General features: G+C 34.9%; 4 protein-coding genes across 5 annotated transcripts; 2 read left to right on the top strand and 2 right to left on the bottom strand.

The window, feature by feature from the left end:
• Window positions 1-1,256: 1,256 nt before the first annotated feature.
• Window positions 1,257-3,428, bottom strand: LOC104793464 (putative transposase-like protein At4g04430). 2 transcript variants are annotated; one of them, XM_010519816.2, is made up of 6 exons: window positions 3,187-3,428; window positions 2,625-2,920; window positions 2,409-2,541; window positions 2,027-2,326; window positions 1,734-1,946; window positions 1,257-1,607 (listed from the first exon to the last, which is right to left on the bottom strand). In XM_010519816.2, the coding sequence occupies exons 1-6, from the start codon at window positions 3,211-3,213 to the stop codon at window positions 1,362-1,364; spliced, it is 1,215 nt and encodes a 404-aa protein (XP_010518118.2). In that variant the 5' UTR covers window positions 3,214-3,428; the 3' UTR covers window positions 1,257-1,361. The 2 variants fall into 2 exon arrangements, with proteins under 2 accessions (XP_010518118.2, XP_010518120.2); XM_010519818.2 differs by having other exon boundaries at window positions 2,625-2,825; window positions 3,187-3,374.
• Window positions 3,429-5,354: 1,926 nt separating this feature from the next.
• LOC104793463 (protein transport protein Sec61 subunit beta) lies at window positions 5,355-6,627 on the top strand. The gene is made up of 2 exons (XM_010519815.2): window positions 5,355-5,491; window positions 6,159-6,627. Exon 2 carries the CDS (start codon window positions 6,181-6,183, stop codon window positions 6,427-6,429), a length of 249 nt encoding a protein of 82 aa, XP_010518117.1. The 5' UTR covers window positions 5,355-5,491; window positions 6,159-6,180; the 3' UTR covers window positions 6,430-6,627.
• Window positions 6,628-6,895: 268 nt separating this feature from the next.
• Window positions 6,896-9,318, top strand: LOC104793462 (RGS1-HXK1-interacting protein 1). The gene is made up of 9 exons (XM_010519814.3): window positions 6,896-7,256; window positions 7,347-7,413; window positions 7,519-7,596; window positions 7,691-7,743; window positions 7,837-7,920; window positions 8,426-8,478; window positions 8,570-8,634; window positions 8,732-8,790; window positions 8,954-9,318. The coding sequence occupies exons 1-9, from the start codon at window positions 6,990-6,992 to the stop codon at window positions 9,041-9,043; spliced, it is 816 nt and encodes a 271-aa protein (XP_010518116.1). The 5' UTR covers window positions 6,896-6,989; the 3' UTR covers window positions 9,044-9,318.
• A 394-nt stretch (window positions 9,319-9,712) lies between these two features.
• LOC104793461 (GATA transcription factor 2-like) lies at window positions 9,713-11,108 on the bottom strand. The gene is made up of 2 exons (XM_010519813.3): window positions 10,698-11,108; window positions 9,713-10,531 (listed from the first exon to the last, which is right to left on the bottom strand). Exons 1-2 carry the CDS (start codon window positions 10,914-10,916, stop codon window positions 9,959-9,961), a joined length of 792 nt encoding a protein of 263 aa, XP_010518115.2. The 5' UTR covers window positions 10,917-11,108; the 3' UTR covers window positions 9,713-9,958.
• Window positions 11,109-15,487: the final 4,379 nt, after the last annotated feature.

Below are 15,487 nucleotides of genomic sequence, written 5' to 3'. Positions count from 1 at the left end.
GGGCGTCATGATTTCAAATGCTAATAAATAGCAGTGTGATTTCACTATCTTCGTCGTGCTGTTCTCTCTATTCAAAACGAAATAAATATGTTACTATTCATCCATATATACATAATTGTCATCCTTACCGCATCTCTGCTCGACAACTGCAACTCAAACTGCAGAAATAGTACAAGTTTCTGATCTTCGGGTACAAGTACAACCTGGTAACAAGATAAACTTGATGGTTCATTTTATTTATGTTCCTCTGGCTGTGGTGAATATAATTTAATACTACAAGTTATTTAAAAAAAAAAAAAAAAAGGAAGAATAGAGAGATTGAAAGTGTTGGAGGGACAAAATAAAGTACACGTAATAAATTGAGATAACCACCGCCACCGCACGAATTCGTTTGATAATAAATGTGCCCAAAAAAGGGACCCCGTTTTGATTTTATTTTCTTACACACACAAAACAAAATATCGTCCTGTCAAAAATAATTTACTACATCATCATTTCCTGAATCAATTATTTTTTTTCTTCTTTCTTTACTATTTGTACCTTCCCCCACCTTATTTATGACATATCCTTGTCATTTTGAAAGTAAGAGTATAGTGTGAACATTGATCTTCTAAATCAAATAGTATATATGAGAATGTGTGATCCATTCGATGATCCAAATAACGAGTATTTCGACAGTCTTTTTGGTCATAAAATTTCATCATTTATACTTTTAGCTTTTATCAAGTATTATATATACGGAAGGATTCATCAACTTATGAGAAGGAGGTTACTTGCACACGACAGAAATTCAAGCACGACGCTTCAACAACAAGATTCCTATCTCACTTTATGGTTCTTTCACTTTCATTTGTCATGAAAGATTCATTCACTACAAGAAAACATAGCCGTTTCCGACGGTGAAATCAGTCGAAAATCAGTCGGAAAGAGGCATTTCCGACCATTAACCGACCACTGTAAATCGGTTGGAAATCGCTGGTCGGAAATTTATTTAGTTAGAAATCGGTCGGAAATTTCCGACCGAATCGTCGGTTGAAATTCTGTTAGGTAAAATCGGTCGGATTTCGGTTAGAAAAATACCGACTAATTACCGACGGCGTAAATCGGTCGAGACTGTATTACCGACTGTTAACCAACCGTTTTAATTTCCAACCGATATTCCGACCAATTATTTTCCAACCAAAATATTGTCAAATTAATGTAAAATACCGAAAATAAAAATTAATAAAAAATAAAAAAATACTAAATTAATTAAATATCAGAAAATACCAAAAATATATAAATAGAAGTTATTGTCAATTAAACCACATTAATAGATTCTTATATTAACCGTAACTAATACAACCAAAAAACCAGCCAAACTAAAACACTTTAATTTTGAGTTTCATCATCATCTTCTTCTTCTTCAGCTGGAAGACAATAACATCCTTCAAGTACTGGATTGTCTTGGTATCTTCCTCTTTCTCTTTAACTAACTCAGAAATCTTGTTGTATGCTTCTTCTAACTTCTTTTCATGGTCCAAGCTGGGTAAGAAGGGAGCATCTAACTCTTCATGATCTGGGAGAAATCCAAATCCAAATCGATTACCCTTTTTTTTGGGTATTGCCTGAGAATCAACCAAGAATAATGTAAAAAATATGGAAACATCATGTTAAAAATCAAATAGTTAAGAAGTGTCAAGTTGATTTGGTATGGTAAAAAGCATGTTAAGAGAAAAAAGGAATCCCCGCACCTTGCGAACCAAATCGTTTATCTCAGGACAAGAGAGAGGCTGAACCAATCGATCTTCAAGTGGCTCTTTAGATTGGAGGTCATTCACCTGTTCTTTTAAAGTCTCCACAATCTGCTTAGCCTTCTTGTAGACAATCTTGCCAGTTTTCTTACTTTTATAAACATCCTCAATGAAAGCCATCATATTAGGCTCGACTCCACCATTTTCAACAGTCTTATATACATGGAAAAAGAACATGATTAATATGCATTTGAATGATAATTCTTAAGAAATGTAAAGAAATTCAAAATTACCATTTCATCTTTACGCCTATAGAATGATTTAGCTCCATTGAAGTGCACTGGAATTCCTTCACCATCTGGGTTGCTTCTCCTTTTTTGTGAGTTTGTTGATGCCAATCCTGCAACTTTCTCATCACACCAAATATTAATGTACCCCTTCCATAAATCATCTGTCATATGTATAGGTTTCTCTTTATTGCATTTCCATTTTTGTTTCCACTCAGCTAAGTTCTTAGAGAAGGAATAGGCAGCTTGTTTCTCAAACTCTATCTCAACTATTTTTGTTATGATGGGATCCCAGTTAAACTCTTGCTGAACAAAAAAAAACACATGAAGTAAATAACAAGAGAAACACATGATGTGAATCAAACATATATTATAGAAGAAATCTTACCGCAAAAGCTTGAAACCACCGTTTTTTAGTCTCAGGGGGAAGAGAACGATATGTCAAGCAAGCAGGTTTGACATCTGTTTTTTGCATTCTCAAGATAGACTTTGTAATTACACCATATGGATCACGCTTAAACCTACACAAAACCAGTTAATAACATCAATAACTAACCTAATCTAAACTAAGAAATCTTACATATAGGTTTAACTTATAATTTACCAAATAGCTCCTCGCTCCACTTTGGAATGAAGATACTTGAGAGTTTCACGTCCTGGAGCAATGAGAAGGTCCTCCACCGAAACTGGTGGAACAGAAACATTTGCATCGGCTGGTGGAACAGAACCGTTTGCATCGGCTGGTGGAGAGACATTGGTTTCAAAGTCTGGAATACTACCTGTCTGGTCTTCACTTATGATAGGCCTATAAAAAGTGTCATACTCTGGTGTTGAGCTACTATACTGTTGTGTACTAAACTGTTGTGACATATATTGAAGAAATGCATTACGATTGAAGTTCTACAATGAGAAAACAAAGCTGTTAGTAAAAAATAATTCAAAATAGAACAATTAGACATCAAATAAGAGAAGTTAAAATATGAGAAGCCTAAGTCCCATAATTCGCTTATAGAGAACAAATAATCTTACAGGGATGTTCAATTGCTAAGGTTGTAGCCTTAAAATTACAAATAATCTTACAAATAATCTCATGTGTAAAGAAGAACAACATGAAAGTGTAGCCTTAATCCAAATGGGAAGCGTAATAAGGGTAAATAAGGGTTTACCGGTGGTGGGACTGGTGGGTTCGTCATGGAGGAGCGGCGCCGACTAAACGGTGAAACGACGGCAAGCAAACGCCGAGTACGCGGCAAACAACGGTGGATCTGCGAAGAGACTGTGAAAAGAACTCCTAGGGTTATGAGAGAAGACGAAGAAGAAGAGACTGCGAAGAGGTGTGGAATCGTGGAAGCTTAATTAGGTTTATCCAAATATTAGTGCTTTTAGACAATAAAAAATGGGCTAAATCGAGAACACACTGGCCCATTAGAGGCTTTATACATTAAACAATGGGCTAAATAAGTTTAAAAGTATATTTACAATCACAAGAGATATTATATTTGGACTCGAGTACCAACCTTAAACTTAAACTAATTCTATGTAATTTCGTTTTCCTAAGTTTGAAAATTTTTATAATCAAATTCAGTGGATAAACGTGCTTTTTGTGTTAATCAAACTTCGTATATTACAATATAAATTATGTGAACCAAACATGACGAAACTCAATGATACACTTTATTACATCCAACAAAATGTTACAGAATTGAAAAAAAAAACAAATTACATTCCATTAATTAATCAGAATCAGAAGAATATTCAGATGATGATGCTGAGTCGATATATTCTTCAAATTCTTCCAGCTCAGCATCAGAATTTTCTAATATCTCGTCAAGTGTGTTTTCTTCTAAACCGATCAAAGCATTATTTTCCATGGAGATATCAGTAGAATTTAAAATTCCAGTAGAGCTTTGTTGCAACGGATCGACCGTTTACCGACCGATTCGCAAATGGTAATAAGTCAGTCGGAAATTGGTCAGAAATTTATAACCGTTTACCGACGATTAAAGCGGTCACTTATAACCGACCATTTATCGACCGAATTTAAAATCAGTTAGAAAGTTGGTTGGAAAACAGTCGGTTTTTACCAACGGATTTATTGGTCGGTAATTTCGTCGGTAATTTCCGACCGATATCCAACCATATGTATCTGTCGCTAATTTTCGACCGATTACCAACTGTTTTTAAATTGCGTCGGTTAACGGTTGGAAAATGGTCGTGTAATTAGCCGACCAATATATCAGTCGGAAATTTGGTCAGAATTGGTGATGTTTTCTTGTAGTGATTACTCACCCTGCTTTTTTCAGTCTTTGTTTTTTTATGTCTCTCTCTTCCCAAAGCTTAATAGTGCCTATGGTGCCTATGGCACTAGTGTAAACTTTCCTCTATATTTAATATAAGACCGAAAAAAAAATATATATATATATATATATATACCGAAGGAAAGAGTATACATATGGTAGTATATAGATTCAACAAAACAAGAGCATTACTGCTTTCCGATAGTAAATATACTATATAGCATTGATTGATTGGAACACATGAATGAAAATAAGATTTTGGAATGGATCGATACGTACGAAGGTAAAAAAACAGTCGCACAGTATATGTCGACTCTGTGGCCGTACACAAAAAAATGTCAGGCTTCCTTCCATAACCTTATGCCCCGATAGATATGCATCATTACACTCTCTCTCTCTCTCCCTCTGATTCACATATCTGTCTCCATCTCGAGATTCGTGTTCCAGATCTAATTAGAAGAAAAATAGATGAAAATGCTTTTAATGTCTACGTACTTTGGTACGTACGTACGTGCCCACGTACGAAACTTCTTTCATGATTCACATTTTTCCCCCTCCGGTTTCTCCATTAGTTGTTTTAGTATATTAAGAAGAAGGAATTAAAATCACCTATAAACTTTTTAAGAGACTTTTCTGGCTTAGATTGTTGTCCTTTGATTTAGGGAATCAAAAGTTATACTAATGAACATTAATTTTGCCTGTAAAATCATACCTTTCACTTCAAATCGTTTCTCATAAGACCTACAAATAAAGTGAATGATTACACACAATCAATCTTTTAGGTTGAATATAAAAAAATATGTCCCTACTTAAATTTAATTCTATTCAGCAAACATTTCTTTTAAATTCTTTAAATTTTTCTGTCGTGCAAAAAAGTCATGGACTTATAGACGAGTAAAGCGTTTGGGCTTTTTGGGCCTTAATTTTAGGCTCTAAATTAATTTATATCCAAACTCTCCCCCACTAACGCTTTAAGAAAAAGCTCTGATAGTTACGCTGAGGTGGCAATATGTGATTGGCTAAAACATTAAAAGGTGCGTGGCGAGTGTTTCTCGTCTTGCTATAAGAATTGTTAAAAAGAGTTGCGGTCAACTCCGAAGGTCTTCAAATCTCAATTCTCTACACGTCTCGTATCATTCTCGTCGTCGACATCAGAATTTCTAAGCCGAATCAGGTGTGAGTCTTTTTTTGTTATCGTTGTTGTTTTACGATCCATGTCTCTGATTGCTAGATCTATAGGTTATTATTAGATCAGGTGTTGTGCGTAGATCTGATAATGAGATCTCGATGTTGAATCGGTGTTTTAGGATTTTCCGATCTGGATTCGATTTTTTTTGCTTTTTTCATTCTAAATGTTGCCTACGCATATGTGAAATTAATGAATTTTGCTTGCTCATTGTTGTATTATGTCTCCATGTTTGAATTTTGACTCGCTGTGTGGATTATTTTGCATTGCTCCCATCTAATCTATCTTTGCATGCTAATAGTTTTGTAGAACCTATAATGAAATCGATACTATGTGCTTTGTGAGTGTTTCAATTTCAATATACATGTACCAAGTCTTAACATGATTGCCAGAGCTTATAGAATTGGGTTTAAACTCGAATTTGTGTTGAGTTTTAGCTAAACAGGGAATGGAACAATGTGCCAATTGTAGTTTAATTTTGGTTAACTTAGTTGTTTGTTTTGGTTAGGATGCAAATTTTAAAGGCTATAAAACGTAAAATATCTTAGCTTAATGGTGTTTAGATGTCTCCTTTCTATTTAAGATAAATCTTTTGCTTTCAATATTGTAATATACAAAGTTGTTAATGTCCTAACTTTCTTACACTGTATCTCAGATAGTAAAGAAGAGAAGCAAGAATGGTGGGAAGTGGTGCTCCACAGAGAGGAAGTGCAGCTGCAACCGCAAGCATGCGTAGGAGGAAGCCAGGTGGCGGTGCTAGTGGAGGAGGAGCCTCTGGTGGTGCAGCTGGATCCATGCTTCAGTTCTACACCGATGATGCACCCGGTCTCAAGATCTCCCCTAATGTTGTCCTTATCATGAGCATCGGTTTCATTGCTTTCGTCGCTGTCCTTCATGTCATGGGCAAGCTCTACTTTGTCAAGTGATGAGAAAGAGATTATAGTTTGAAGAAAAAAGACTCCCTAAGTGAATCCTAGTGATCAAAATATTAGACAGTGGTTTCAGTGAATGTTTTAATTTTGTTGTTTATTACCTGAGTATAAACGATCTCAACCATTCCAGTTTGTTGACATTCAAAGTTTCAATATTCTTCACACAAGTTATAGGCATGAGTTACTTATACACTTCTCAAGTGGGTACTGTTATCATAATTGTTTGAAGTATTCAACATGATCTTAAATACAAACGAGTGCAATAGTTGAGGCTTAACAGTTAGCACGACCCTGATTAACTAAAGATGTTAAAGTGTTCAGCCATACCAAAGAGCAATTAAAACAAAAGAAAGTCTCTAGAGTTAATTGAACAATTAAGAAATAAAGGGGAAATGTTGGAAATAATTGAAACTTCAGGGGCTTAAGTTGTCAATTTTGAAACAGGGCCCGGTTAAGTATATTCGGGTCATTAACTGATCCACCGGGTATTCTTCAGACCTTGAGCCAAGGAAGGAGAGAGAGGTCGCAACCCAGTTTTGGAGAGATCTTTTCTAATGACAACTTTGGGAGAATCATCCTCAGAGATGAACGACGCGAATCCGCCGGCGATTCCTCAATATTCGCCAGTTCATCCGCCGGAGTATCAGAAGATCGCAACGACGACGGTGGAAAATGCGGCTTCCTGGATCGATGATGCACTGCGTCAGGCGCTTGTGTACCAGAAGACGATCACGGAGACGGTGGATTCTACCATTGACGCCTCTAAAGCTCGATTGTCTCAAATTCGAGACACTTCTGTAGCTCACACGAGCCAAACCATCGTAAGCTTTTACTACGAGCCCCTAATTTTAATTGGAATCCAAGCGAATCTGGGAATTTCACAACATGTAATCGAGGTTTTTGTGATATAGGATTCTCTTCGAGAGATAGCTTGTGAGTATAACGTTTACGAACAAATGGTGTTTGGGAAGATTAAAGGTCTGTTCCACTTTCTTGGATACTTCGTGTTGACTATGTTTCATCTCTCTGCTCATAGGTATGTTTCCACTTTCTTGGATACTTCGTGTCAATTTTTGTATGCAGATGGTGTGAACGTTGCTGCATCTCATCCGGTTATATCAGGCACTTTGGCTTTTGGGGTTGGGATTTTTGCTCTGAGAAGTACGTTTTCTGTATATTCTTATCTCTCTAGAGTTCAATCTTCTAAGATGTTATGTTATGGACTCTTTTAGTGATTTTTCTTGTTTGTTTGCAGAGACGAGAAGACTTGTATATTACAATACTGTACGCATGTTTGTAAGTGAAGAGGTCAGTGTTGTGCAGCATTTGTTGAATGTATAAACTGATCTGTCTGTGGTTAAAGCTGGTTTTTGAGTCTTGACCTTATATTTTGATTTGCAGGCTTTGCTTTCTAGAGCAGATCTTAAAGTAAAAGAGTTGCGACAATCAATGGATCGTCTTACAGCCCAAAGTGAAAAGTTAGAGGTAAGCCCCTTTCTTTGCTTTAAGAGTTGTTCGTTTTCAAACTTTCGACATGGTGAGGTTTTACGTTTTTGGAGAAGACTTCCTATGGTTTACATTTAGTTAGCTAGATTACTCTTTTTTTTTTGGTTTGCTTCAGCATCCCATAATCTTTGAAATAGAATGTCTGTCGAGTAGTAAAAAAATTGAAAGGGTTTAGCTGTTTAGGTTTCGTACAGCTAGGTTCTGCCTTAGATTCCTTTGGTTGAATGGTTCTAGTTGCATCGAAATTAAAGATGTTTCATTCAGGGATGAAGCAATATAGAGAAAGTATATTCTTTAGTCTACCTCTTCTCGTCAATGTAAAGAAGTTGATTTCTCATGAATGCGACAGATCTCTATCTTAACCTCTATCTATAAATATATATACCCTTGATTATTAGTCAATTTTGTTTCAGAGATTTAAAAGTCTGTTGGAAGCTATTATTGGATTATGGTTTTTGGATTCGTAACAATTTGATTGTTTCAGAGAGTTGCAACTATGGCAGAAGAGGAATTGATTAGAGGAAGGATGAAACTCAGGTTTATTATCCAGACGAAATACAAGATCAGTATATTGGATATGCATCAGCTATGAATAGTATATTAACTTTCTCCATCTTATCTTACACAGACAAGCAGGCAAACAGATCAGAGGTGCAATCCACTCAGCCTATAAGATTGAAAAGCAAGCAGCAGGTATGTTTTTAATACCCTTCTGTGTTATAATGCCACGGTTTGTGAAACTAAAGACATCGATAAATAGAAGAAGAAAACTATCATTTTGTATATACAGGTTTGAAAGATGTACTGAAAGAATTGCCAAAGAGGGAAGCTTCTCGATTCCGCTCTCAAGTAAGTTTTACTTATCTATAAGTCTCTATGCTAGTCTAGGATATAGTATAGGAGCTCGATCTGGAGTTAGGAGCTGATGACTTAGTTTAGAATAAATTAGCATAAATTAGCAAACCAGTTATATACATTGTATAACGGAGATATCTTATTTGTTCACCCTCAGATATCGAACCGCGCGTCTGAAGTGAAGCAAGAGAGAAACGCTTTGACAAAGGAAGTGAACAAAATCAGCAACTATGGTATCTCCGTATGAGGCAAACTAAACCCCATTTTCGAGTTACAAAATTTGTTTACTCTTGGGTTCTTAGATGATGGAGCAAAATTACACAATAATAATGTCTACAACATGATTCGAATTTTTTTTTTTTTTTTTTTTTTTTTTTGTGTCAAATGCCAAAGATGCCTCATGTTTTCGAGGGCTTTAGCTCTTTGGCAATAGTTAAATCTCCCATGAAGGTGTATTCTTAAATCCAGTTTTCACTTTGAATTTTAACTGAAATCAATTCTTATATAATCAGTTTTCTTCTAGTATCGAATTCCAATTTCACTAAGTACATCTTTTAATTTAAAACTTTCAATGAGTTTATCAATTTCGTAGTCTAAAGTAAAACAACGAGTTTTCATATTTTGGCACCCCGAATGAATTCGGATTTAGGCCTTAAATCACAATTTCGTAAACCGGAACCATAGGACTTTATGATCTTCTTCGTCTTCCGGTTCGTATCTAATAAATTTGGTCGGAACGTGAAGTCGCAATAAGGGTGCAAGTAGATAATATATACTAAACAACTGAACGCTGACGACGTTTAGTGTAAGCGGAAATTAATGTAGCTTTTTCTAATTCATCCTCCGTAAATTATTTGTAAAAATATATTTAAGGGTTATGACTGAAGTAATAACGTAGGAGAAAAGGCAAAGCAAAGATATAAAAATTATAGTAGTAATTACCAATTAAATGAGGTTGATTTTGCAACGTTCGATTTTAAACACTAAAGAATTTTTAGGCTCCCATCGTCGTCGGTCACGTGATTAACGCCGCTAGGATCGCGACACGTCATCATCACGTGACACTATCCCAAAAACCCAACCCCAAGAACCACAAAAAGAAAGAAAAAAAAAACCTCCGGAAAAAGAAAAAAGTAACGACGAGGGAAGTGAAGTGATGATACTAAAACGGATGGTGGTGATGGTGATGAAGTTGAACTTGTTGTGGTTGTCTCATAATCTCTTTCTGCCGTCGAAGCTCCATAACTTTCCGGTGAGAGTTTGAATGCTGAGTCAAAACAAAAGTAGGACTAGAAGCCGGTCTATATTCCGGTACAAGTCTACCGGATTTAAACCGGACTCCACAAGCGTTACATAGCGTTTTAGGTCCGAGTGGTCCTGTCCTCCATTGTGGCGTCTTCTCCGATGCACAGTGAGTACATCTTCTCATCCCTCCACCTTCCCCTGACTCCGATGACGACGACGGGTGTCTTCCACCTCCGCCGCTGGATTGTTCTTTCTTCGGCTTGAATTTTGCGGCGTTGTGAAGCTGCTGCTGTTCGGATTCCTGTGGCATCGGTGACCATGTTCCGGCGAAAGGAGCTGGAGCTCTTGATCGTTTGCTTCTTGGTTTCCCGGGAAACGAAGTCTCGGTTTTGACTGAAGTCATGGTTCCTCCTATTGGATTCGCCGGGAAATCAGCCAAAGAGTCGTCGACGAACTGCGAGAGCCATTCGAGGTGAGCTGCGTCGTCACTCTGCACACAAAACCAAATACAAAATCTTTAAAAAATCAAGAAGATGATCGATTTCGAAATTGGTCAAATCTTGAAAGAGAGAAAGAGAGAGAGAGAGAGAGAGAGAGAGAGAGAGAGAGAGAGAGAGAGAGAGAGAGAGAGAGAGAGAGAGTTTTATAAAACGTACGGGAACGCAAATGTCGTGGAGGAAGGAGTGATGATCGGCAGAGGAAGGGAGATGGTGGTGGTGATAACTAGGGTTTTGAGGAGGAGGGAAAGAAGAAGAGGAAGTAGCGGCGGTGGAACCACCGGAGTTAGAAGAGGCGGAGAAGATGTCTTCGTTGGAGAAATCAAGAAGGTCGTCGATTCGAAGTAAGTCTGGTGAAGATAAGCCATACACGTCCATCTTATGATCTTTTCTCTCTTTCGCTCTAGAGCTATTGCTGAAGAAGACTCTCTGACTCTGTCTTTCTCACTCTCTGTGTGACTGGTTAGAGAAGAGTCTTTAATAGGGGAGATGATGAGAGAGAGGGTAAGAGAACGTGCAGAGAGAGTGACCATGCACCGTGAGTGACCGACTCGACCTTATTCACTTCTCACTTCTTTAATTTTATTTAATTGTCCACCTTTATCTATAAGAAAAAAAAAAAAGAAGAAGAGAGAGTTAAAAGTTAAAACTATGCACTTACTTGCTATTGTTATAATGATCAATATTGAAGTTAATTTCCTAAGTTTATAAAGGAATGAATGTGTTTTTTGTTATTTTTTCAAGGTGTTTAATTATAATATAGGCAGCCCATCCACGATTGAAACCGTAGTAAAAAAAAAAAAAAAAAAAAGATCAACAAGAAAAACGATGTGTTGATTTTGAGGTGATGATAATTGATGAAGTAATTTTTGTATGTTTTCACCTTTCTTTCTTTCTTTTGTTGGTCAAAACTTTTTCACCTTTCCCCTCGTGATTTTATTAAAATAAATTTGACGAAGCCAACATACGTTGTAGCTTAAGTATAAGTAATGTTTTTTCAGCAACTTTTTTTGGTGTAGACTGTGATCGAAATGTGTGGTTACGTTTTTGAGATTAGCTACATGATCAATGATTCAAGTGGATTGTTATATAATTTACTCGATCTCATTTTCTTTTAATTTAATAGTTATGGATTTCCAGTTTCCATATCCAATCAGGTGGGAAATAAAGTTAGAGGTTATATATATTCTTAACATCACAGACGATCATCATTGATTTAATAGTTTCTAATTTATTAACACAAAACTATTATTTGATTTAAGAAAAATATCACAAAATTTTTCAAAATTTCACCACATTTAACTTCGCTTTTAACATTTGTGATATATATCACCGCATTTGAGCTAGAGAATTATGATATAGAACCAGACCATGAGTGATGAGTGTATAACTTCAAATTTTGTTTTTTCTTATAGTTACAAAAAATCTTTTCAGTCATCATATATATACGTCTCTTTCATTGCTTCTGTACTATAATATTGTGTACGTATTATTTACTTATTTAGTGGGTCTATGACTATCTATCTATATCTGTGCTCCTTTTCTCTTTCATATATAATCATACGCATGTCCGTATATGAAACTTTATTCGTTATTTCATTTATGTACATACTGTATATATTAAACCAGAATTGACAAATTTGCATTGCTCTTCTGCCGAAAAAAACCTGCCCCATTGTCGAAGTAATATGTGTGTACATATACTTAATATGAGCTTAATTTAAGCTGAAAACAAAAAAAAAACTTGAAGTGTTATCAAATAAGGTTAATTAGCGGAATAACGCACCGTATATGCTGCAGACGAATAATTGAAGAGGGCCAATTTGTCTGAATTATTTTATTTTTTTAAAACGAGTAAAAAAAGTTGTTCGGCGGATAAACGTCTATTACTATTGATTAAGCTAATTTTACCCTCTTTCACTTATTTTTGTTTTGTTTTGTCGAAAGATATGTAGGGCATAACACATGCTTTATGGTACGTACCGACAATTTTAGTAATTGACCTATCCATACAAAGTTCTAATTAAAGATAAATTTAGTTTCATCTTTTACGAAAATAAAATAAACGATTAGTAAAATGAAAAGGGTAATTTAACAACGTGGCTGCATGTGGGGGCCATAAAATTGCAAAAGAAGAATAATAAGAGGATGCATTAAAAAAGTAACAAAAGAGTAATAAAGAATATTTTTTTGGAAATGAACCTCATAAGTCATACGAATGTAAGTAATAAGTATGAATTTTGATATGTTTGAATTGAATATGTTGTGCAACACCGTGCAATTTTCCCAAAACATTGAGATATTAATTAATAACTATTGAATGATTTTGCACGAAAAATTGTATTATTTTAAGAATGTACACAAAACTAAATGAGTTTTAATTAAAAGAGAAGGGAGAAAGAAACGGGCCGTGTCGTGTGACGCTTGCTAGGGTTTTTGATCACATTGAGATAATTTTAAAAATACTATACATAACACAAAACTATACTAGTACTATGAGTTATGGTGAAATCGTAATGTATTTTTTTCTTTTTAAAAATTGTTACCAAACAAAGTGACTACGCACAAGGGACCAACCCCACTGCACATTCAGCATTAATTAAACACGATGGCACGGAACGAGAGGTTATATGAGAGATATTTGTTTTTTATAAATATTTTTTTTCACTTACAACCGACAGTGTCTTTTCCAGCTGTCACCTTCTTCTTGGCTCAGAAGGTTCACTTTCGTACTCGCTAAATTTCATGTACTCATATTTTACTATTTATACCATAATTTACCCAAGAAAAATTTAGCTATTTGCCGCAATAAGATAGGAGTACTATATGTATGGTTCCCTCAAAACAAAAAAAAAAAATAATAGGAAAAAAGTACATTGACGTACGGTGGCACTAACACTTTTCTTTAGTCTCTCTCGTTATTTGTCCAAAAGAAAAGAAAAAAAAAGTCTCTCTCGTTCAATTAGAGTCTCACTTTGTTATGGTCTTCTTATTTGAAAACTTTTTTTTTTCTTTCTTTTTTGTAGTTTTGTTGCCAACAAAAGAAAAGATGGTAGTATAGTTATTATAATTGACTTACGGATTTGATACTCCCCAAATGTTGTGGTCTCGTGACTCTAGTAGCGAAGTAAGCAAGTGACCACTAAGAACGCTCGTAACTCCCATATATATTGACATTATATTATATATGTTAGCAACGAATATATATATGTCATTATTGATCTTACTAATACTATACCACTAAACTTTTTTATTTTATTTTTGGTTTATTCTTTTGATTTTTTTTGTTTTCTTGAATCACGTGACGTGACAGAGGACGGTGATCCCAAAGTAAACAGCAAGAACACGTGCGGCCTCATGTGCCCATAATGACACCGAATATTATTATAAGTTTTTTTTGTTCTCAACAACACTCGATCTTTTTTTTTTAAGTCAAATTTTAAGAGAAGAATATGAAGTTAATATATATAAAGAAAAATAAAAGGAGACGTTTTTGGTTTTAGATAAATAATCTCTTCTGACGAATAACATGCAAAGATGATAGACCATATGCTCTTCCCTTTATCCCTCTTGTCTCCTTCTTTACTTTTTCTAATCTTTCAAGTGTTTATAACAATTTCCTTTATCATATTATCTAAATTAACTACACTTTTTCATGTAAAACCCAAGAATGCTAATTGATGTCTATTTGGATTAATGGTTATGGGACTTACTCTTACATAACCTTAAATATTCTACCTAACGATGAAAATTGATGAGCCTACGACTTATCTATATGTATAGAGAAAAATAATAGCGTAAATATAACAAAACAAGATAACGTATAAGAGATGTGTCGTTGTGACAAAACAAAAAAGATTGCTGTTAAGCAATAATTTGTCAAATGAACTATAGATTCCGCCCCAAATATAGGGAACCAATGAAGTTGAAGATGATCAATTATAGTTAGAAGAATGCACATAGATAATATTTATTGTCTAAGCCAATAAAAATTAATTGCGAACACAAGAAACAATTTCAGAATATTGTTTTTTACAATCATCAGGATTCAAATATAGCAGTATGAAATCCATCAAAAACATAAATAATCTATATTTACAGTCTTTTAGAAGTGTGCATAAAAAACGAATAAAACTCAAAAGTACGTAGCGATGCAAACAATTATGTGTTACCAAAGGCTAGTGTGAGACTTTTTTTTTGTTTCTGTGTGTTTCAAACGACAATTGCAATAGTCTTTGTTAGGCACTTAAAATATTCCCCCAAATAATGATGAATACGAACAAACCCCAAATAATGATATAGAGAGAAGAAGAAGAAGAAAGCGATTAAACCAGGCCGTACCGTTAATATGATTATGGGCCATGGAGCCTACTTTGCTTTTCAATGCGACAACGACAATTGGGGATAGAGATATCCAAAGAAAATGTGTCGGATGTCTTCAGTTTTTTTTTCTTCTTTTTCTTTATTTATATATAATTTAATCTCAATTTGAGAGACAAAAATAAATGTTTCACAAAGATTGATGTTTTGTAAACTTCAAGGAATAATCATTGAAAATATTTAAAATTTTGAATTGTTATTGGTTTAAAATTAAAAATATCTATTTAGTCAAAAAAAAAATATATATTTAAACTCAGTAATCATTGTTTTTTTAAAATGTGTAAAACATCAATCTTTATAAGACAGAGGAATAATCTTTAAAGAATTTTCTGTACGATATTAACAAACCAAAAAAACAATATCCGGGTTTAAAGAATCCTCCTGTGTGTCTTTTGGTTATACCTATTCCTAACAACAACAATTGGTATAAACGAAGTGAGCTGAAATTTCTTCAAACAGTAGGCCAAAGTTAACAACTTCTTCCAAGTACCATTACGTTTAATTTATCCAACTAATTGTGTTAGCTCTGGTCTCTCGACTGAGATCTCAGTTTAGCATCATCAGCAGCA

The sequence above is a fragment of the Camelina sativa genome, chromosome 6 (genome assembly GCF_030686135.1).
Source record: "Camelina sativa cultivar CO46 ecotype springtype chromosome 6, ASM3068613v1".
NCBI classification, from domain to species: Eukaryota; Viridiplantae; Streptophyta; class Magnoliopsida; order Brassicales; family Brassicaceae; genus Camelina; species Camelina sativa.
This window is presented reverse-complemented; position numbering and strand designations above follow the sequence as displayed.